The following is a 22,704-nucleotide window of genomic DNA, read 5'->3' as shown; positions in this document are numbered from 1 at the left end:
CCAACCTAGCTGGAAAGGGTTCTCTCTCTGAATTGTCTTTCCCAAGATTTCTTCCATTGTTTTCCCCCCCTACAAGAGATTTTTTTTGAGTGTTTTTTCTTGTCTTTGTAGGGAAGCAAGGCTGAGACCTGTCAAAAACAGGACCTGTGCCCAGGACAGAAAAAAGGGGAAGGTCCAGGTGCATGACTGCATAAGGACGAGAACATCAGAGACAGTAGTTTGAAAAACAACACCTTACAGGTCCTATTTGGCATCTTCCTTAAATACATGCCAAATACCAGTGTCACCCGCAACAGAGAAAAAGATGATTCCGGGATGCTGACCATAACACACTTTTCCAGTAATTTTCAGTCCAATGTCTGTGTTGTATTGCCATTTTAATCTTTTCTTTTTATCCAAATATAGATTTTTTCTTTGAAACTCCACCCCTAAGGCCAGCATCCTAGAATCATCTTTTTTCTACTGCTGATGACACTGGTGCAAAAAGAAAAGTACATCAGAATCTGTAGTTTATGAAACAAACATCTTACAGGTCCTTACTTGGCTTCTTCGCTAAATGAACGAATCAATTCTCAACAGGTGTGCTAAAGCACATGCATGTCCTGTATGATGTTGTCAACGTCCTTTGTTTAGGCGACACTGGTAATCGTTTAAAACAGATGTGCAAGAACTGCCTGAATCATGAGTCTTGACTCGCACCCTTATTCGTTTCAGTTCAAACTATATTCATATCAACAAATGAGAACTCTTGTCAATGATGATTCTGTTAGTAATCACACAAGTATGATACAGTAATGCTAAATTGAGATTAGAATGTACTAATTATTTTGTTTTGTACAATTCTTTACTGGAATTATTTTAAACTGAATTTAAAAGTTAAAATATTCATGTTTTTTGAACATTCAACAAATTTGAATTTTGTTTAGAAATTTGGTTTTGTGATACTAATTGGTAACAATTATTTACTTTCAACTTTAGTGCACACTTTTTACAGCTCATTGGCTGCACTAAGCATGTATTATTTACTAATTCTTTTGAGTTCAAACTTAATCACAAGTCAAGAACACATCTCAAGATTCTCCTTCATTTAACCCTGAGTGAATCATTTCCTGAGAAAGAGTTGTGCAATTTTAATTCAACAGTGATTCAATTGAATATTGATTCCTTGAAATATGTGAAAAAGGAGGGTCATATCAGTTAAAGGCAACTTGGCTTTGTATAACACATTATCAGGTAGATGATCATGAGAGTAAGCAGCTCTAAGTATCCACCTAAATTACTAAAATGAGTCTGTGTGTACATGATGGGTGACCATTTAGGGGAAGACAAGCCCTTGCACTTAACTGGGGACTATATAGAAGGAAAACAAAAATCACTGAAAGGTTAATACTAAGGTTTTACTACATCATGTTGACAGTTAAACTACTCAAAAACAACTGTATATAGGTATAAATATATTCAAGTAATAGTAGATTCTGCCACCCAATATCTTGAACAATCAGTGAAAGCTCCCAATCATGTCTGAACCTTAAAACATGATACAGAAATTAGTGGTGGCAGATAGAAAGAACAGAGAGCTAACTCTCCCTTTCATCGTATTTAGGGAAGTCATAAGCATGCACTGGATCCTGTTTTAAAATTGTTTTTATGGTAGATTAGGGGGCTTTGCCCCCTGCTCGCTTCGCTTGCCAACCCCCCTGCCTGCGCTACATGCCAGCAACTTTGCGTCTCTGCCGCTCGTGTATGTGGATTTCACTTTCACCAAACAACAAAACTTTTACATTTCGCGGATAGGATTCTTAATTGAGAAGAAACACTACCTATTCCTGATGGAAACACAAATTAGATGATCTGCAACTCTCCAACTTAAAGTTTAAAGCCAAACAATATCTACACACTTCTGTCATATCACTTATGTCCATATATTCAATCTCTTTTCCCTTTTCATCAGTCACGTCACATCTCATCTCTCTTCCCAAGATTTTTTTTATTATAATAGAGAGATAATCAGAAGAAATCCTACACTTGGGGTAGGAAGGACGAGTGGTACAGTCCTGTACTCAAATGCATCATGTGTACTCTTGTAAAAGAACACGTAGGAGATGGTTAGTGGATATGGACAGAGAGTTATGGTTCTTGTGTTGCTTTCTCAAATGGCATTGCTAGTGCACTAGGAGTTTCAATTTTAAGTGTGAAAAAAGTTACAGTAGATTACAGTATATTATTTTCCTGGCAAATAAAAGAATAAAACTTCTGTATATTACAGTCATTTATTATGAGCATGAGATGCCCGAGACTACACAAGAAGTGGCAGCATTGTGCCAGCTATATCCTACTCTATTTCCTATGCAGAGGATTGGTATCCAGATAAAGCAGTTACATGATGATTAATTTGGCCATGTAACATAAATGCTTTGTTACCTGTGTGACTACATGCATTGCCAGACACCGTGATTCTACCCGACGTTGCCCTGATTAATTTTATACTAGTTTTAGCATGATCTTTTATTCATGTTTCATATGTTCCGCACTATTTTTGAGAAATAGTGTACATTGGGTAAGAACGTGAAGAAGGGTGAATTGACTATGCAGCAAAAAAGTATATATTTTTTTTAAGTTTAAAACTGGCAATTTTGCACTTTGTTGTTCTTTCAGAACATTTTCTCGGTGAGATTAGAAATTGTGACAACACCACCATGTCACAAATTAATCAAGGGTGGTCACGTTTGGCCCGTTAGCTGCAGGTGTTTAAACCCTTTTCCTTAATGTAAACCCAATCCTTGTGGAAAACCTATTTAATTTAATAGCTTCTTAGTGTCCTTCTCATATTGTAGATTTTTTCCTTTCCAAAGGTAACTGATATTTGGTCGTGCACAGATTTGTAATACTCACATACTTTGTGATGAGCACACACAGGTTAGATGTTCAGCAACTGGTTCCTTTGTTATTTGTACATTATTGTTAATTGTCAGCTGGATAAGAAATCAAAAAGCAATTAAAAATAGACAAAGTAGCTAATTAAGGCTTTAACATGGCAACAAAAGGTTTGGAATTGTAACTACATCAGTTTACTAATTAAGAAACTGGATTTTTAATAAAAAGCTGTGTCCACTGCAGCACTCCAGCACCAAACTTGAGAACCTTTGAAGTAAAGCATAGCTGGTTTGTTGTGATCATGTTATTATTCCCTCGGTATCTCTGCAATGAGTGTGCCACCATGAAGCCATATTTTAAGACATATTCACCCTGGCCATTTCAGTACTTCATTATTGCCACACAGCTTTATCACTTAGATTCTTCATAAAATGTGCATTAAGAACAGGATTATCCTCCATGTCTTTAATATAGTAGTTGGTTGGATTTTCTTCTCTAGTAGACTAATAATAAGCATTTGCAGTATTCATAAAAGAATAATTCATCTTTTATATTCTACTTTTCAGAGAAAATGTCTCAAAAGACAATGTTATTTGAACTATACTCACTAATCATGGCACCGGGGAATGGTGATTTGTTGCATGTTAATTTGCACATGTAAGAATTTCTCTGTACTAGGTACATACTGCATTAATGACCTTAGAATATTGCTGTCACAGGCCTTACCATGCTCAAAAAATGGAAAATTCTCAGCAATTGCTCTTTAATGGAAAACTTTCTTTTACCCATTTGAGGTTTTGAAGGCAGAGAAAGCCAAACTTTAGAGCTGTGCAGGATGCCACTTGTGATGTAGGATTCATCTGCTCAAGACAGTTTAAATGGAGTTGGGCACTAGCAGTGACCGAATACATTAGCAAACAAAATCTAATGTGAGGACTGCAGGGAGTGCTGGGTACAGCAGGCAGTGTGTGAGTGTTGTTTTCATTGACCATGGAAGGCAAAAGGGCAAAACCATTTTAAACAAATACCAGGGTAATGGGCCATCCAGTGCAAGAGATAAACTTGAAAATTTAGCTACAGTGACAGTTTGATAATCACCTTTTTATCAAAGTATATACCTTTAATATATGTGTAAGAATAATCAAACATGGTGATATTTTAATAGATGTGTCACATTTTTCTATTTTAAATACAATTCTTTGTGATGGTATATCTCACTTTATGAACAAAAAATTACTTTATTACTCCTTAATAAAAATACTAAAAGTAACTTTCTTGAATAGCATGCCAGTCTGTCCGAGGCCTCAGTCAACAACACTAACTTGTAGCCTTCAGTTGAGAGCTGCCAGCCTGCCCTCACCTGTAAGGCTTTATTATTTGGTAGGAAAATCAACAAAAAACTGAGAAGAGCGTTGTGAACACTTTAAAAAAAAAAAAAAAAAATCACAATGGAAACTAAGAAAAAGAGGGAGAATATGACCGGAAGATGAATGGCACAAAAAGGAGCTGGCAAACAAAAAGTCAAAAACAAGCAGTATGTTGCCACATAGGATAAAAATACTTCAGGCCAAAAATGGTATTTTACGGACCAGGGCCTCATTTATAAAATATGCTTATGCTCAGAAATGTGCATAAGCTTAATTCTTATACAAAAGTCGACATTTATAAAACAGGAACTTGGTGTGATAATGTTATGACAAATTTCCAAAAGTTCGTAAGTCCTATACAGATTTTTTTTTTCAGGGATTGAAATAAATTCTATTGCCTTTTGAGCGTATGCTAACTTTAGTGTTGAATCTAAGCAAGGCTTTGTACATAAGGTCCAAGGAGTTGAAAAACAGAAATGTAAACCCAAGAAAGACCAGGGTAGGTGACCAAAAAAAACAACAGAAAACTAAAATGGTAAAGCCAAATATGTAAATAAGAAACTAAATCAAAAGAAGTAACAAAAATCCTAACTGCCAGAAGACCTTTTAAGTTAGCTACCACTCATGAGGACATTAGAGAGTTTATCCACAAACTTGGATAAGGAAGTTACCATGCCACTGTCTTAACTAGGGATGTGATGAGGTCAGGCTTTGAATGTCTGGTGGTCATGTTCCCAATTAGACCTAATTGCTGATTGCTATATGCCTGTGATAATAGAGGAAAGCTCAAAATGGTAGTGCAGTTGTCATGATTCATCAGCAAACAAGATGGCAGAGGTGTACGGCCTGAAATATTAAGTCACAAAGCAGGCCAAAATCTTACCAGCCTGTCCTGATTAAAAATGGGCTACCAAAGGTAAAAGAGGGATTTAGTAGCTTCCTTCGTGTTCTGTTTACTGCCTGAAAGAGAAGTTAAAAATGTTGAATTTTCTTCAACAAGAAGAAAAAAAAAGTTGTGTAACAAACATGTAGATCATCAAAATGTCAACACAAATACAGTAGGAAAGGCATGTCTAGTGTCCTTTACTGTACTGATGTAGATTTAGTACAAGTTCTTCATGTGATATATTCATATGTCACCAACACACAGCCTGGTATTGCAAATGGGACAGCAGAAATGTGTTTCTTTGCACACTTTTAAAATTTTTTTTCTGTTGCCAGAAAAGAGGGTAGAATGTTAGTGATTGACTGCACAATCGATGTCACCCTTGTGTTATTGTAGGCTAATACAGTGCAAGGCTAAGCAACTTCCACATTTCCCTGGACATGATCATTAACAGTTGCTGCATTGTGAACAGTGCTTACGGGGCTAATGTCTTTCTTGCCCTTCTACTTGATCACAATCATTACGCCTTTTTGTCATGCACCTAATATTGCACCACACTGAAGCTTCATGGGACTGAATTCAAGAGGCATATCAACAGTGGTTTGTTGGTACAGTACCATATTTATCAGTTTCACTATCTGTGTCAATGTCTGATGGCTAATTCACATTGTCATCACTATTGCTTGAATTAACTAAATGGTTCAGTTTCAGTTTGTTCCAAAACTGACTTTACAAATTCTCCTTTACATGTCACTGTGTTTTGGTTGAAAGCTCTGCACCACTTATGCATATTGATGAGCAACTCATAGAAATATTCATGATTTTTTGTAGAATATTATTTTATCCACTAGATGGCAACAGAATACTGTCCCAAGAGTTATTTGGGCTTAACACTGTGAAAGAAGAGCATTACCTCAGGTTTAACCGTAATAACATAGAATTCGGGGCCTCAGTCATACTCAAGATAATGCCAAGGAGGTTAACAAAGAATGGAGGAAAAAAAATAAAATATTCAAAAAAGAGTAAAATTCAAGTCACGGTAACCAATATCAAATACAATAATCAAAACTAAAGAAAGAGCAGAATTTCAAGAAAAATAAATAGATGGACAATATTCACAATAATTCAGAATTCCATGAAAGTATTTTCAAAAGAACTGCACTGAACTGGCTTCCTGAAACCAGTCTTTGCAGGTTGGGGGTGGCCCCACATCTTGGAGACCCAATAACAAAACACATGGAACATAATACAACACAATTACACATGAAGAAATTGAATAATCCACTATGTATTAAAACCCTAAAGCCTGTGTGTGTATATCTGTTCCCTCGGATCACTCTAATTGGTCAGTTTGGCTTTGGTGTCATTTTTGAAGGAGGAAGTGTGAGTGTCAGACACATAAGGAGGAGTATATGGTTAGGAGGTATGCTGAGAATCACCTTCAAAGAAGGGAAGTATAAGATTGGATAGGAAGAGAGTAAGTCACCTCAAAATGACAGAATATGAGAAGCAGGCTTTACGAAGAGATGGAATATTGGGCATGAGAGGTTCAGACACATGAAGATACCAAGGGAAGGCACTGAAGGTACACATAGGGCATGAGATAGCAAATACTTTTACATTTATTCTATTAAGCCTTGTTCGACAGGTAACGTGGTAGATAAATAAAATTAAAATAACAATAAATAATTAGACAAAAAATAAATAGAAATAACAATATTAAGAGAAAAGATCATAATTAGTGAATAGAAAATTAACAAAAAAGGCACAAAAGTAAATTTAAACAAACTGGGGCAGGATCATAGTTAAAAACACGATTACAGTGAGATCATGAAAATGATGATAAAACTTTATCAAGTACATCCAAATGTGTAACAAAATTTAAAATTGATACAATATCAAATTCTGTTTGGTCAAAACCATAGCTTCAGTAATTTCTGAGGCAAAAATAATTTGCACAAAACTAAAATGGTAAAAAAAAAAAATCTGGTTAAAAATGAGTGCTAAACTCTAAAGAAACACACTAATAAATTACATTTTCTTTACCAAAACAGGTATAAGGCACACAAAGATGTTTTAAGTTATCAAAAACTTAGGATACAGTGCATGTCAAGCTGACATCTTAAGTACAGGTAGTGCGATAACATCAAGTGATTAGCAACTGATGCTGTCGACAAGCACAATATGTCTGCCTACACCTGACTGTCTGGCGAAAGTGAGCAATCGGGGGAGAAGGGTATTGGTAAGAGAGGTGATCAAGAACTTGATGGTCTTTGTGGCTGAGCTCCAGAGAACCTATGTGGAAAAATTTCCAGAAGGACTGTAATATTCCACTTAGCTGGACTTCAGAGCAGAGAGGCCCAAAGATGCAAGAAAGCACATTTGGAGTTTGCAAAATTAAACTCAGGCTATGATAAACAAGGCCTTCTGGTCTGATGACACCAAAATTGAATTGTTTAAACTCAATTCTAAGTGTAACGTCTAGAGATGACCAGAAACCACTCATTACCTGTGCAATACCATTTGAACGATGAAGCATGGTGGTGGCAGCATCATACTGTGGGATTCTTCACCGGCAGTGAGTGGGAAACTAGACGGGGTTAGGGAAAGCGGGACAGTAAAATACAGAGATATCCTTTAGGAAGCTTGCTCCATAGCACTGAGGACCTAAGACTAGGCGGAAAGTTTGCCTTCTAACAGGACAATAAGCCAAAGCAAAGACAACACAGGATGGCTTAGGGACAACTCTTCGAATAAACCTGAGCGGCATAGCCAGAACCTGGGCTTGAACATAATTAAACATCTCTGGAGAAGTCTGAAAAAGTTGTCCACCAATGGTCATCGTTCAACCCGAGATTCAGTGGATCTACAGAGAATTGCAGAAAATCCCAGTGTATAAAGCTTGTTGCGTCTACCACCCAGGAAGGTCACAGGTGCTTCTACTAAATATTGAGTAGAGGGTTTGAATATTTGTGTTAATGGGATAGTTCAGGTTTTTATTTTAGATAAATATGAAAAAAAAAAAATCTAAAATCCTGTTTTTTTTGCTTCGTCATTCTGGGGTATTGACTGGGAAAAAATAAATTTTATTGTTGCAACTTAAACGTGTAAAAAGTGAAAGGGTCTGAATACTTTCTCAGTGGGAAACAGAGTACAAATGACATCATACATGGGCTCGAAATGGAAAGTCCAGTCTCAAATGTCATTCATATGTTATTGAAGTAGTCCATAGCTGATGGACGATGTCACTGTCAGTCCCATGAGTTGGCGAGTTGTTGTGAACTTTGATGCCATGACTGGCATTGACAATGGGTCATGGTACAGCCATTATTGTTGCCCTAGCTGTTTATTTTTTGCTTATTTAGTCATTCTTTTGTTATTTGTAAGTAATGTTGTATATTAAGTTATTAACTCTGTTTTTGGCTTTATTTTGTCTTTATATTTTTGTAATTTTCTTTGTGTTCATGTTTCTTTGTAGTGTGGTTTGTGATCTTCCCTGTCTTCTATATGTGTAGAATAAGGAGGCAGGGCCACCTAAACATGTAGCTGAGGTTCCAGCCTCCTTAGCACTTAAGTGAAGCTTTGCTATTTCAGAAGCTCAAACATAGCTAGTCATTGTGGTTTGTGTTGATTCTTGATTTGATTATTTTCGTGTTTGGTTTCTCTGGCTTTTGACTAGAGTATTTTGTATTAAGGTGCAGTGTTTTAAGACTGATTTGGATTTGCATGGAGGTAAAACCTAATGTTTGCTCCATTTTGTTACTACCCCGTACTATTTTTGACTAAATATTTGAAAGTAGGCAACTTGTTTTATTTTGTGTTGAAACAGAGGTTTCAAGTTTTTCCTCTTCTACATTTTTGAACTTTTGTTATTTAAATGCCCGAGCCCTGTTGTTGAGCCTGTGCAGTCTAGGAAGCCTGTCTTTTGAGGCCAGGCTGCCAGGTAAGGCCAACGTTTAGGGCTTGTCTGAAGTGTTTGGTACTTTGGAGTTGCCAAGAAAATTCCCAGTAACATCCCAGATTGCCTTCCATGCGATTTCCTCCAACACAATTAGCAGATCTTCAACCCTCTAGTCATTGGTGGGATGTCTAATTGCATACTTGTAACAGGTCACTGCTCTCCTGCACCATGGCTAATAACTGCCTTTCCTCAACACTTTAATTTTCTTTACATGAAATAAGTACTTTACCTCAGGTGAGCATTTGGTAGAGCACTTTTTTTGAAGCAAGAGGGCAGGTTATAAAAGTGCCACCAGGATGTTCTGTTGCTGAATACAGTTAACATGCTCAACATACAGTAGTGGTTGTGATAACATTGTCACATGTATAGATGATCGTGAAATTCTTAGATGGATGTGCTAATCAACATGTAACAAAGTCAGCTGTTTGCAGCACCATGATTAGTGAGAAAAGCTACCTTACATCGAAGTTTGTCTTCGTTGCCCGATAATCTCAGAACACATTTGTATTCTTGTAAATAAGGGCAGCTCACACTTTCTGTAATTTTTTTTTTTCAATTCTAAAATGGTTCTCTTTTAATTTTTTTCATTAATTATGTCTGCGTTATTTTTACAAGAAAATGCAAAGATTTTTTTTCTTTTCTATTATATTTGATAGTTTAGTGTTAATCTGTTGGTGCCTGACATGAATGGAAAGCTGAATTTGTGCTGAATCAGAGACCATAAAGCACTTGATGATAGTGTAATATGTCACTGCTTTACTGCTTCAAAACATTAAATCCTTAAACTTAAGAGGGAAAGAAACATTCACGTAATGAACAATCATTATAGCATAAAATCACAGCACTGCACTTACCTGACAAATAGCACAGCCACTTTCTGAACTGAGAAGCTGTGGTCTTAGATAACCCAGAACTGGGGCTTTGAACTGAAATTCCAGGATGTGAGAGAACGTTTTAATTTCATTCATAACTCTTTTCCATATTACCTTGAATTCCTGGACCCAGCCATTACACCACTCTGTCCTGTGTTATAAAGTGAGATTGTGGAGCTGCACACACATCAGTTTCTGGTATGTCTGATGGACTTTGAATACAAGCGGTGTTTTTTTGTCAGGAAATAAACCTTGAATCCATATTTTCCAATAAAAAACACAAAAAAATACATTTGGTTTGGCAAATGAGAAATGCCAGCAGAGACTATAAATACGACACAGGACACACAAATTCAGTCATGTCACCATTCAGGAAAATCTGCTTCAGATTTAATTGGTGTTGGCCACTACAAGACCATGGTATACTACTCTCTAATCGACACAGAATTGATGATCAAAAAATTTTGAACCTAACCTATTAACAGAAACACCAGTAAAACTAGGCAAGTTTTATTTTGCAACATAATCTCCATGAATGCTATCACTGAAAATATACGGCCTTACTTGTGAAACCACTCTTCTGTAGCCAACTTGATGTCTCCAGCCTTGGCAGAGCACAACCTGTTGGGATAGAGAACAGGTGCCAGGAAGGTATGGCATCTCTTTAAAGCATCCCATGGGGCAGAAGGATGATGGTCAACAGCTTTCCTAATGGATTCTCCCTGTCACAAATCTGAAGACAACCATTCAAAGCTACATTGATTTAAGTCACAGAATAAGTATGGACTACATCATCATCATAAAAAAATGAGTATGCAGTCTTGCTGCCACTTCCTTGGACCTTAAATTTCTTAGTGTCAGAGAATCATCATGCTTCCATTTTATTGAATATATATATTTTTTGGGTAATGACGATGTATCCCGGTTTCATCCCTGGTTTTTAAAACACTTCTTAAAATTTCTTCCAGTCCAAAATAAATAACTTGAAATTCTCCCAAGAAGGATGGTGGATGAAGTGATGTGTCATTTAAGAACACACAGTGTGCACAGACCTCGCTCACCTCTAATTACTCATGGATTCCCAGACAAAATCTCACTTTAGCCATGTAATCCACTCCTTGACGCTCTTCTGTCATAGAGATCGAAGGCAGATTAGACTTTGGGCCATCTTTGAGACACATCCTGCCACAAACTGTTCTGCAGCCCATCTCTTGACTGTGGCATGTAAAAGGGGTCTGGCGTTGGTACTCCAGGCGAGAATGAACCTACCAAGATGTAGTGTTAGAAATTCAGAGATAGCACTAACTTTGTCATCCATGTTGACTTGTTTCTGAAACAAGAAAAGTACACTATAAACCACAAATTCTACAAACTTGCAATTTATGTATTTTAGTACAAAGGAGCTAATTTTACAAAATCTACACAAACGGGTACAGGCTCAGACACAAACTTTCTGACCACCCCTTTAATAGACCAAAGATCTAAGGGGAAAAGACATGTTAATAAAACTCCCAGACCTGAAGGGATTTTACTGGTGATACTGAAAGAAATGAAACACATTTACAAACTCTTACTAGGCATATTTGAGAAGGCACTTGAGGAAGGAGAAGCACCTGAGGACTGGAAAGTTACAAATGTGAGCTCAGTCTCCACAGATGGAGGCTAAATTAATCCTGGTAATTATGGACCTGTAAGTCTTACTATGGTATCAAGAAAAATTAGTGAAACTGTAATATTAAATTAGAAAAGTACCTGTATGAAAATAACTTACTAAATAACAGTCAGCATGGGTTTATGAGAGGAAGACCCTGCCAAACTACATTTTTGAGAATGCAACTGGAATAGTTGACAAAAGCAAAGCATACAACATAATTTAGTTAAGATTTTCAAAAAACCTTGGACTCAGTTGCATACCAAAGCTTCATTCTGAAATGAGAACCTGTAGGCATCAGAGGTAACCTGCAAATCTGGATTTCAGGTTGGTTAACTGGCAGGAGACAAAGAGCACAGATAAGAGGAGTGAAGTAACCCATGGAGTTGCTCCAGGGTCTATCCTTGGACTGTTACTTTTTTTTATTTAATATGAATGGCATGGATTCTGTTGTAGTTAGTAAGCTTGTGAAATTTGCTGATGAAACTAAAATCAGAGGAATAGCACACACTGATGAGGAAGAAAAAAACAATTCAAGAAGAACTGGACAAATACTTGGAAAAAGCAGTTTAATGTAGAAAAGTGCAATGTGTGGGCAAAAGGAACATCAATTATAAATATAATATGGATAGAGACACTGTCCTGTAAGAAGCAACTGCTGAAAAGGATTTGGGTTTTTGTTGACAAAACATTTTCATCATCTAAGCAAGGTGTAAAAGCGATCAAAAGGCAAATAAAATGGTATAGGAAAAAACTGCTGAATATAATGGGACATTCTGCTCAGATTATATAATGCGCAAGTGACACCTCATCAGGAGTTATCATGTGCAGTCACCACAGTAGAAGACAGACATAACAGCAAGACAGGACCTCCACCAGATCTTCAAAATTGTCAAAGGCATTGACAGAGCAGATACAGCAGAATTCTTTGAACCTAATGATGAGTCACGTACTCAAGGACATCACTGGAAATTAAGAGCAAGTAGTAGATTTAGGACTGAAGCCAGGAACCACTACTTTACACAAAGAGTTTTGGGACTCAGGAACAAACTAGAGACATGAAGCTGAAGCAGAAACCTTGATAATGTTTCAGAATAATCAGAATGACATATTGGGGCAGCTTAACTATTAGCTAAACAAACAAAATTGAAGGACTGAATGATCTCTTCTTGTTTGCAAAATTTCTCATGTTCTTGACCTTGCACACTGGTTTAATGCTCTTTATATCGATTTGTGTAGTGTTGTCTTCTTTACAAAAAAACCCCAAAAAACTCCAAAGGTCACATGGATAGGCTGAACAGCCTAATTATGACTAAACCTGGGCACAAGTACAAGAACACATGGACTTCAGCTTCTCTACATGGCTGCTCGGACCATTCCCATAAAAAGATAGGGAGGGTGCTCCTCTGTTTTTTTATATATAAAAGTATTGCAATTTAAATCAAGTAGTGAGCAGTCACCAAAACACAGGAAATTCATTAACAAATGTACTTAGGTAAACATTTTTTTCCTCCACAGGGGCAGACTGAACCCCCACAACCTTTTAATACATTAAGAAAAGAACTTTGCAATACAAAAACACTTGCATGTTTGTTGTGTACAGAAGTTCTCGGCTATGATTTCTTCAACTCTATCAAGACCAGCTTTTTTAGCCTTGCAAAATAAATTTCTTAACCAGAATAACACCGTTGCTGAACAGATATCATATTTTAAGTTACTTGTAAGGGCTAAGCAATGAAGAGCCAGTATAGTGTCTCACACCTCAATGTACACATAATCACTGGGGTGCTGCATCTCAGAAACCGTCAGCAATAACTGAATGCGGACTATGGAGGACAAAATAGCATAAATAAATAAGCAAATAAATAATTCTGAAATGGGAACATAAATAAACGTCACAATTATTAATGAAGCAGGTTCTTTTCACATAGGTGATATATTTCAACCAAATTGTGGGAACACTGGTGAATGTATTAGTGTATCATTTGTTGAATACTTTTATCCTTAGGTGCTGCACTTGTCCCTGAAAAAGGGAAGATTCCCTGGAACACATCAGTCTACTTGCTCTGCACACTTATGGTCTGGACATTACAACCCAAACTGGAAATTCATGCTGTAAGACCTGTGGACACTGCCTTATTTGGCTGTTCAAGCCTGGAAAATTTAGTATTTTAATTATAATTGACATATTTGCATATTCTCACCGTGGTGATGTTTGTGTGGTTATACTCTGGGTATACTAATATATGCATCAATCTTGCCACAAATTGCTTCTTCATTAATCATTGCTATTTACTGTAGTTACTCTGCAGGTTATATATGTTAGATTAATAGGTAGTTAGTCTTTTGTAATAAATAAATGTCACCATATGTAACGTGTCATGAAAGATGTTTTTTGTTGCTCATTTGTTCATTTCATTGACACCACACTCAACATGAAATACGCCTTGCGTTTTAATTGGTGAATCTTCAGTATAGTGCATTCTCATCATTATGTCTGTGCAAGCCCATGACATACACAAATGCAAGATGAAGTTTCCCCTAAGTTACCACGCAAAGCAGCTACTTTAATTGAAAAAGCCCTGACTTCATCAACAGGACTCTGCCTCTAAGGTGACTGTCTGCTGCAAATGTGGCCTTTGATGGCCAAACAGTTACATCTACTCTACCGATGATCATCAGTTGCAATATGGCAGTCAGTTGAACCTACCCTCTCAACTTGGACAGGTGAAAATGACAGCTTACATTTCAAAGCATATTTCATATTGCATGCAGCGACTCTGAAATAAATTAAGAAACCCATCTTAATAAAAGGATATGCATCTGTGTTTTCACCCGTTTGCTATGTCTCAGCCATTTAAACAGATGGTGCAACCCAAGCTTTTGGAGTAATACAATACATTGCATGTCTTTCCAACAGATGGCACATCTATCATATGTAATGATGAACTTAACTACTACAAATGTTTTTGATGCACCATCTGTTGGAATGAAAAATGCAACATATTTTATTACTAAATAGGCCCTACATTACAAAATACATTTCAGTAGATTGTATACTGCAATCTTTAAACTTTCAAGCCATTTTAGACAGGTAGGACAGCTAGTAAATAAATAAATGCATAATGAAATTAGCAACAAACATTTGATGAAACATTTAATTATTTGTGCTTATACAGGGGGTCCTCAGGTTACGACACAGTTTCATTCCTACAACAGTGATGTAACCCGAATTTTGGTGTAAGTCGAATCACACTCTAGCCTAAGTCACTTACCTATCTTAACACTTTTGCAAAATCATAATCTAGAACATAAAAACACAAAATCTAAGCCTCAGGAAAAGGACATAAATATACTGTGCTGTAGTAACAGAAAAAATGAGTGTAAAAAAATCCTTACCTTTATTACTTCTCATGTCTCTTTTTTTTTTTTTTATGTTTTTATGAAAGTGAGCGTTGTAAACTCAAAACATTGTATGTCGAGACGTTGTAACCCGAGGACCCCCTGTATATCATTATTTTCATAGTTATTTATGTATTTACCTTTGTTCAAATAATCCTCCATAGTTGACCACTGACTCTACCTTGTAATGTTTCTCCTCATTTCCCCTTGACCAAGTGCTGGACACATCTCTGTCACAAATTCCTGTTTTCCTGGCCCTTTCACAGAACGTTGTCATATTGTGGACACACATTCACCAGCACCACGTTGCTCTCATATTGTGCTGCCTCTTACTTTCCATCTAAGACTTTGTGTTAACATTATTTATAAAAGTTGTTACAAATTTGCACTACTCACTGAAAAGAACTAAGCCTGAATATGCAAAACATCTTTTAAAAAAAAAAAAAACACAAAAAAAGAAAAACAAACCTCCATACCAGAATTTGCAGAATACAGTAGGCACAATAAAGACGCATCGTATTTTCAGAAATTACTACAAAATTGATGTGTGCACTTTGGCAAGGCTGGAAAATGATAAGCAGCACTGAGCTGGTCCTTTTAAGGAGGAATATGTAAGTAACATAAATATATATAACAAGTTTAGATTAGAGGGTAAAGTCCCAGATCTAGGAGTGGTGCACACTGAATGAACAGTACAAGAATTCTCAATCCAAAGATATTTATGTCACCTACTGAATGTAGTTTGTAGTGATGATTGAGAAAAACTTGCAGTGCTTTCAAGTTAAATGAAGATGTAGTTTCTGCTGTGGTGACAAGTGCTGGATAATAATTATATTCATTAAAAAATGTACCGCCACTCATGTTGCATAATCCACATGTCTGGTTACCCTGTTGTATGCATACAATGTCCAAAACACACCTATTTTTACTAAAAATATTGTTATATAAACCACTTTTACAAAATGCTCTTGTAAGCAAACATGGAACATGCCGAAACGCAAACAAGCATTTAAATTGTAGATTCGTCTCCACCATTTCATTCGTTTGTCAGCAGTGCAGCTCAGTAACAGCTTATTTATTGGCTAATACAGTATTACACTTCACTTGATACCAACAGTGCAAACTTCACTGACAGACGTATGCAGCTAGATATTAAAAATAACAGGAAAACAAATGACGAGAAATTGGTGACTTGACATGTGGACTTATGCAACAAGAGTAATGGAAGTATCTCTTCATGGACATTTTTGATATTGTTTGCTGCTGTCTATTACTGGTTGCCTATTATATTGGAATTTTATTATCTCTGTTCTCCAAGAAAACAGGAGATTCAAAATTTTTCTCAGTATTCTCCACAAACAACATGGCACTAAGTAACACTTTATATATAAAAAAAAAAAAATAATAAAAATGTGTATACAGTATATATATATATATGTGTATAAATATTTGCTGGAGTATGCTCCCAATTGTGTTGCTTTTCATCCTCCAATGGTCTTGCTGGCCTATTTCTTTGTCAGGAATTGACCGTCCTCAACCTTTAGCCAGATCCAAGGCCTGAGGGCAGACCTGTGTGCAGAGTCCTGGGCTCTGTCTGCTTCGTTCTTGCCTTAAGGCTGAAGGTAAACCAGTGATGAAGAATTGCACCCAAGTAAAACAATGCTAAACAAATATTTGTTTTCCATCATATCAACAACAAATGGACCACACTGTCAAGTTTTAATTTCTTTTTAAATACCTCTTTTCTTTAATGTATTTACAAGCTTTAAATTTGCTCTATATGTTGTATTACAAGCACTTATTTCTCTCAACAAGCCTCTGTCATCTGGGATTGTTGAGTTTTTTTTTTGTTTCTTTTAAACTCATTCAGATTTTGTTTCCTGAATGCGCTGTATTTGTCCTCATTCAGAAGAGTTACAATTCACAGAAAGCTGGCCAAAGCAGGCAGGAAGTGTTTTAATTGGTTATTTAATAATAACCTTTAAAATAGATGTCTTTAACACATCTTTAATTCAGCTGCCCCCCCCTTTTAAAATTTTCCCCACCTCCCAACCCCCACCCAAAAAAAGTACCCTGTTTTCGTGCAGTTTTGAAAGCAGGGGGGTTATTTTTCATCTATTTATATTGTCCTTAATCAAGACTGCAAATATTAAATAAATCTGTTATTTGCAGTACTTAAAAAAATAATAAATTAAACTGTTCATAACCTATATCTTCGCAGCACAGAAATTCTTTTAAACAAGTCTCTTTTTAAAAAGTAAAAAAAAAAGTTTAAAATTTAAAACAAAAATATCTTCTATAAATAATACATATATTTAGTGCTCCGCCCGTGAATTCAAACTAAATTTGTTTGCATTTTTAAGGAACCGTACCAAAAATTGTTCACCAGAATTGTGTTTAATTCCTATCTGTGCATGTTTTTTTTTTGTTTTAGTTTATTTTTTAATAAATTTAAGTTTAATAGTGGCTATTGGCCTTTCTGCACTGATTGGCGAAGAAATGACTTCTTTAATTGTCTTCAGACTCCTCTTCTGCTTCCCGAAGCCATGTGAAAAAGGCTGTGACCGATTTCAAAGCTACTCCTTTGCCCCTTAGTTCAGCTGGGTCTTTGCTAGCTTCCCATTTATAGAATGCATCCTCAGAAATGACATCTTCATCATATAAACAGTCAAAAAACATCCTCAGCAAATCTGTAAAGGACAAGCACAGAACATTTTATTAAGTATCTTTGAAAAACATACTGTAGCCAACTGTGCAAAACAAGAATGTTCCACTTTGTTCTGTCATGACAAACATGGAAGCACATCCATGCTGATTTGCATTACTGACTAATCTATAGAAGCAGAGATGTAGAAAAAAAAAAAAAGTGCACTGCTGGGGGAAGACGACTTTTTTCTCCTGTTTTTTTGGGAGAGTGTGTTGTCCTTTTGCATGTGGGGTTATTTGTGTGCATTGTCAATTTTAGTTTACTTGCCAATTTATTTTTAATTCACGAACCTACCTCTACAGTTTATTATTTGAAGTCTTTAAAGCACAAAAACAAAACCATTTCCTCCTTTTTTGTGTATATGCCAGTTTTAAGGTACATCAATAAGCTTTGCCTGTAATCTCTTTGAAATGTATTCCATATTTTAAGCAGTAAATGTTAGGCTTGTGAAATTGGTTCTACTTCTACTCATAAATAAAGTATTTCTCAGGGGTTGGGGTTGACTTGTTCTCAATCCTACTTTCTTTAAAAATTGATTGATTTGTATGGAATGATTACAATAAAATGAATAAAAAAAAATAATAAAAATAAAGTATTTCTTCTTTCTTTAAATGATACATATTGGCAGCACCTGCGAATTGTGAAAAATCGCGACTTTTGGACTTTTTTTAAATACAGTATGCCCCCAAAGCACTTTAATTTTGTTGCAAACTCAGCTTAATGCATTAATACATTACCTAAAAAATTACCTTAATACATTACCTAAAAAGAGAATGTAAAGGTAAACCCGTATACTGTACAGTAATCCCTCCTCGATCGCAGGGGTTGCGTTCCAGAACCCCCTGCAATAGGTGAAAATTCGCAAAGTAGAAACCATATGTTTGTATGGTTATTTTTAGATATTTTAAGTCCTTATAAACTCTCCCACACTGTTAACATTTCACATTATTAGAGCCCTCTAGACATGAAATAACACCCTTTAGTCAAAAGTTTAAACTGTGCTCCATGACAAGACAGAGATGACAGTTCTTTCTCACAATTAAAAGAATGCAAACATATCTTCCTCTTCAAAGGAGTGCGCGTCAGGAGCAGAGAACATCAGATAGAGAGAGAGCGCGAGAGAAAAGCAAACAATTAAAAAATGAATACGTGTTGTTGGGCTTTTAAGTATGCCCACCGCGATAAAGCGGCCGCAAAGAAGGGAGCAATGTGAAGGTAGTCTTTCAGCATTTTTTAGAGGAGCGTCTGTCCGTATCTTCTAAGCAAACAGCCTCTGTGCAAACAGCCCCTCTGCTCACACCCCCTCCGTCAGGCGCAGAGAATGTCAGAGAGAGTGAGAGAGACAGAGAAAAGCAAACAATCAAGCACCGCGCAGAAAAGCATATCTTATATCATTGAGGAGTTTTATTTAATACGTAATACATGCTCTGATTGGGTAGCTTCTAAGCCATCCGCTAATAGCGTCCCTTGTATGAAATCAACTGGGCAAACAAACTGAGGAAGCATGTGCCATAAATTAAAAGACCCATTGTCCGCAGAAATCTGCGAACCAGCGAAAAATCCGTGATATATATTCAGATATGCTTACATTTAAAATCCGCAATGGAGTGAAGCCGCGAAAGTCTAAGCGCGATATAGTGAGGGATCACTGTACTGCCAAGTCTCCCGTGGTGCTAGAACGTAAAATACAGATGTTACCGCTATACGTACTGTAATTCATGCAAGCGCGTTTTCTTTGGTATGTGCTGTCATTTTCTTTGTTGTAAGTAGAGTAAATACATAATTTCAGTTAATTAAAATACAGTAAAATGTATGGATACTCACCAATGATGAATGATATTGATGAAGATGAAGTAGCTGTGCAGTATGATGCAGAGGATTTAAAACTCTTCAGGTGGCGCCTCTTCTTCAGGCGCTTCAGGAGGAGTTGTATCTGGACGGGTCTTTTTCTGGTGGGGTTTCGTGCTGGCTTTTCTTTATAGGTTTCAGGAACATTTTGATGAGAAGTTGCTGTTATTGTTTCTTCATGGTGGTGAGGAGCGTTTTATATGTCTGAATGGCAGCATTGATGCCATTATTAACTGTGAGAGCCCAAACCACTTAAGGATCCCATGCTTCAATCATCCCTTGTAACTCCTTCGATGTCCGAATAATCTGGGACAGACGTTAAATGTCAGGCCCTGCTCCTCTTGCACTGGATCTGTCTCTTCCTCTTCTTCTTCACTGGCAGACTTTGACAACTCCAACAAATCCTCGTCCGTCAGGGGTTCAGAGTGGGCATCGATAAGGTTGTTCACCTCATCTTGAGTGATGTTGTCAAAACCTTTGCCACCCAGTATCTTTGCCAGTTCCACGGCCTTGTTGACAGCGTCGTGCTGAATGTTTTCGGGTGATAAGCCCTTGTTGTCATGGACACACACTGGCCACAGCTTCTTCCAGCAGGCGTTGAGGGTTTACTTTTTCATCTCCTTAAGAGCAGCTTGGATGACTGACAGGCATGTCGCGATTGTAAAGTTATGTCAGTAACCCTTCAATGTAAAGTTCTCGTCTGCGTCCATTACATCCACAAGGAAAGAAATCCGGGTATAAAGGGCCCTGAAGGTACGGATTATGCCTTGATCCATAGGTTGGATGAGGGAGGTGGTGTTGGAACTCAGTCTGAACTACCTCATAATACAAATCCGAAGGGTGGCTGCCAGCATTATCCATAATAAGCGACACCTTGAAGTCCATGCCTAAGTCGTGGAGGTATTCCTTGGTTTGAGGGATGAAGCACTGGTGAAACCAGTTTGAAGCAAGGATTTTGGTATTCCAGGCTTTAGGATTGTGCATCCAGAAGACAGGCAGCAGGTTTTTATTTTTGTTTTTAAGGGCCATAGGGTTCGCTGATTTGTAGAGAAGGCCAGGATTCATCATGCAACCAAGCAGCATTGCCACACATAATAAGTGTCACTCTGTCCTTCTGAGCCTTAAACCCTGGAGCTTTGGCTTCTTCCTTCATGATGTAAATTCTGGACAGCATCTTCTTTCAGAACAAGCCAGTCTCATCCATGTTAAAAACTTGTTCGGGCTTGTATCCCTTCTCCTCTATGATGTGCCTAAATGTCTCGGGGTACTTCTCCGTGGCTTCTTTGTCAGCAGACGCTGCCTCTCCATGTACAGAGATGTTTTTAATATTAAATCGCTTCTGAAAATGATCAAACCATCCCTTACTGGCTTGAAAATCTTCAGGCTCTGGTGCTGTTGATGGTGTTGGTTGCGGTTCTTCGGTACCTTCTACATTGTCTCCTGTAGCGAACTGCTGGTACAATTTCTGTGCTTTCTCACGGATGATGTTGCCGTCCAAGGGTATGTTTTTCTTCCTGCAGTTTGTGATCCACAATGCCAAGGCAGATTCCATCCTGACGATATTTTTATTCCTTACGGTCGTAACCTTTTTGGCACATTCACAGACACTTACAGATACGGTACTCCAGATTGCTGCTTCGTTCTTTTTTATCCAGCGAATGGTGCTTTCATTAATGTTATAGTGGCGTGCTACTGCAGCATAACTTTTTAGTTCCTGGAGCAAACCAGTGGTTCAACCTTCTCCTGGAGTGTTTTAAACTGCTTCTGGCGTTTAGGCTCAGACCCAGAAATCTTAGAAGGCTCAGGGCGTTTAAGAATAACAAAATGAAAACAATAACAAAATGGAAAACACGAGGACACTCAGCTGGAGACGTGTCACAGGGTAACAATCAGCAGCATGGAGAAATGAATAACGTTCTCAGAATGGCTGCTTTCACCATCCCAAACCGCTTTTCCCTCAGCGGTTGCTTCCTGTTCTCTCTACAGCACAGTATTGCCATGAAAAAAGGCATAAAAAATTGTGGAGGATATTTGCGCTTTTCGCTAACAATTAATAGTTAGGTTCTAAGGAAAAACCCGCGAACCCTAAACCGTGACGGGGTGTGTGTGTGTGTATATATATATATATATATATATATATATATATACATATACAGGGAGTGCAGAATTATTAGGCAAGCTGTATTTTTGAGGATTAATTTTAATATAGAACAAACACAGTGCTATCAGTCAATCCAAAATGTTAATAAACCTGAAACCTGAATGTTTCACAACGGAAATGTGAGTGTGAACATCATCAGGGGAATACATATGTGCACAATTATTAGGCAACTATTAGTGTGCAGATTTATTATGCAACTAAAGGAAAATGAAAATTTTCCCATCTCACTTGTTAATTTTCATCTGTTATAGTGAGAATAATAAACAAACACCTCAAAATTTACAAATAAACATCTCTGACATTTCAAAAAATAAATCAATCAATCAATGACCAATATAGCCACCCTTCTTTCCAATAACAGTCATAAGCCTTTCCATTCATGGAGTCTGTCAGTTTCTTGATCTGTTGACGATCAGCATTTTGTGGAGCAGTGACTACAGCCTCCCAGACACTCTTCAGAGAGGTGTATTGTTTTTCTCCCCCGTAAATCTAGCGTTTAAGAAGTGCCCACAAGTTCTCGATAGGGTTTAGGTCAGATGAGGAAGGGGCCATGTCATTATTCCTTCATCTTTAAGGCCTTTACTGGCTGGCCACGCAGTGGAGAACTTCGATGCAAGTGATGGAGCATTGGCCTGCATAAAAATCATGGTCTTTTCCTGTATCACTGTTTGAAGAAAGTGTCTTGAAAAACTGGCAGTAGGTTTGGGAGTTGATTTTGAGGTCATCTTCAGTGCAAAACGGTCCAACTAGCTCATCTTTAAAAATACCAGCTCATACCAGTACCCCACCTCCACGTTGGAGTGGAGCTCTCTGCCCATTACTGATCCACAGGTCCATCCATCTGGTCCATCAAGAGTCACTCTCATCTCATCGGTCCATAAAACCTTTGAAAAAATCTGTCTTCAGATATTTCTTGGCCCAGTTTTGACGTTTCAACTTATGTTTCTTGTTCAGTGGTGGTTGGGTTTCAGCCCT

At 37.3% G+C, this 22,704-nt stretch overlaps 1 protein-coding gene across 15 annotated transcripts in view; it reads right to left on the bottom strand.

Annotated features, from left to right (window-relative positions):
* Nucleotides 1-10,491: 10,491 nt before the first annotated feature.
* The window catches only part of LOC120530915 (eukaryotic translation initiation factor 4 gamma 3-like), a 206,790-nt gene continuing 194,577 nt past the window's right edge, over nt 10,492-22,704 (bottom strand). For 13 of the 15 annotated variants that reach the window (XM_039755714.1, XM_039755715.1, XM_039755717.1 and 10 more), the window contains one exon: nt 16,737-17,703. In XM_039755714.1, coding sequence (XP_039611648.1) covers nt 17,522-17,703 — 182 coding nt within the window. In that variant the 3' untranslated portion in view covers nt 16,737-17,521. Of the gene's footprint in view, nt 11,291-16,736; nt 17,704-22,704 lie in introns of those variants that run through there. The other 2 variants (XM_039755722.1, XM_039755723.1) reach the window with 2 other exon arrangements.

Source organism: Polypterus senegalus, chromosome 6 (genome assembly GCF_016835505.1).
Source record: "Polypterus senegalus isolate Bchr_013 chromosome 6, ASM1683550v1, whole genome shotgun sequence".
NCBI classification, from domain to species: domain Eukaryota; kingdom Metazoa; phylum Chordata; class Cladistia; order Polypteriformes; family Polypteridae; genus Polypterus; species Polypterus senegalus.
The sequence above is the reverse complement of the archived record's forward strand: the minus strand, read 5'-3'. Positions and strand labels throughout refer to the sequence as shown.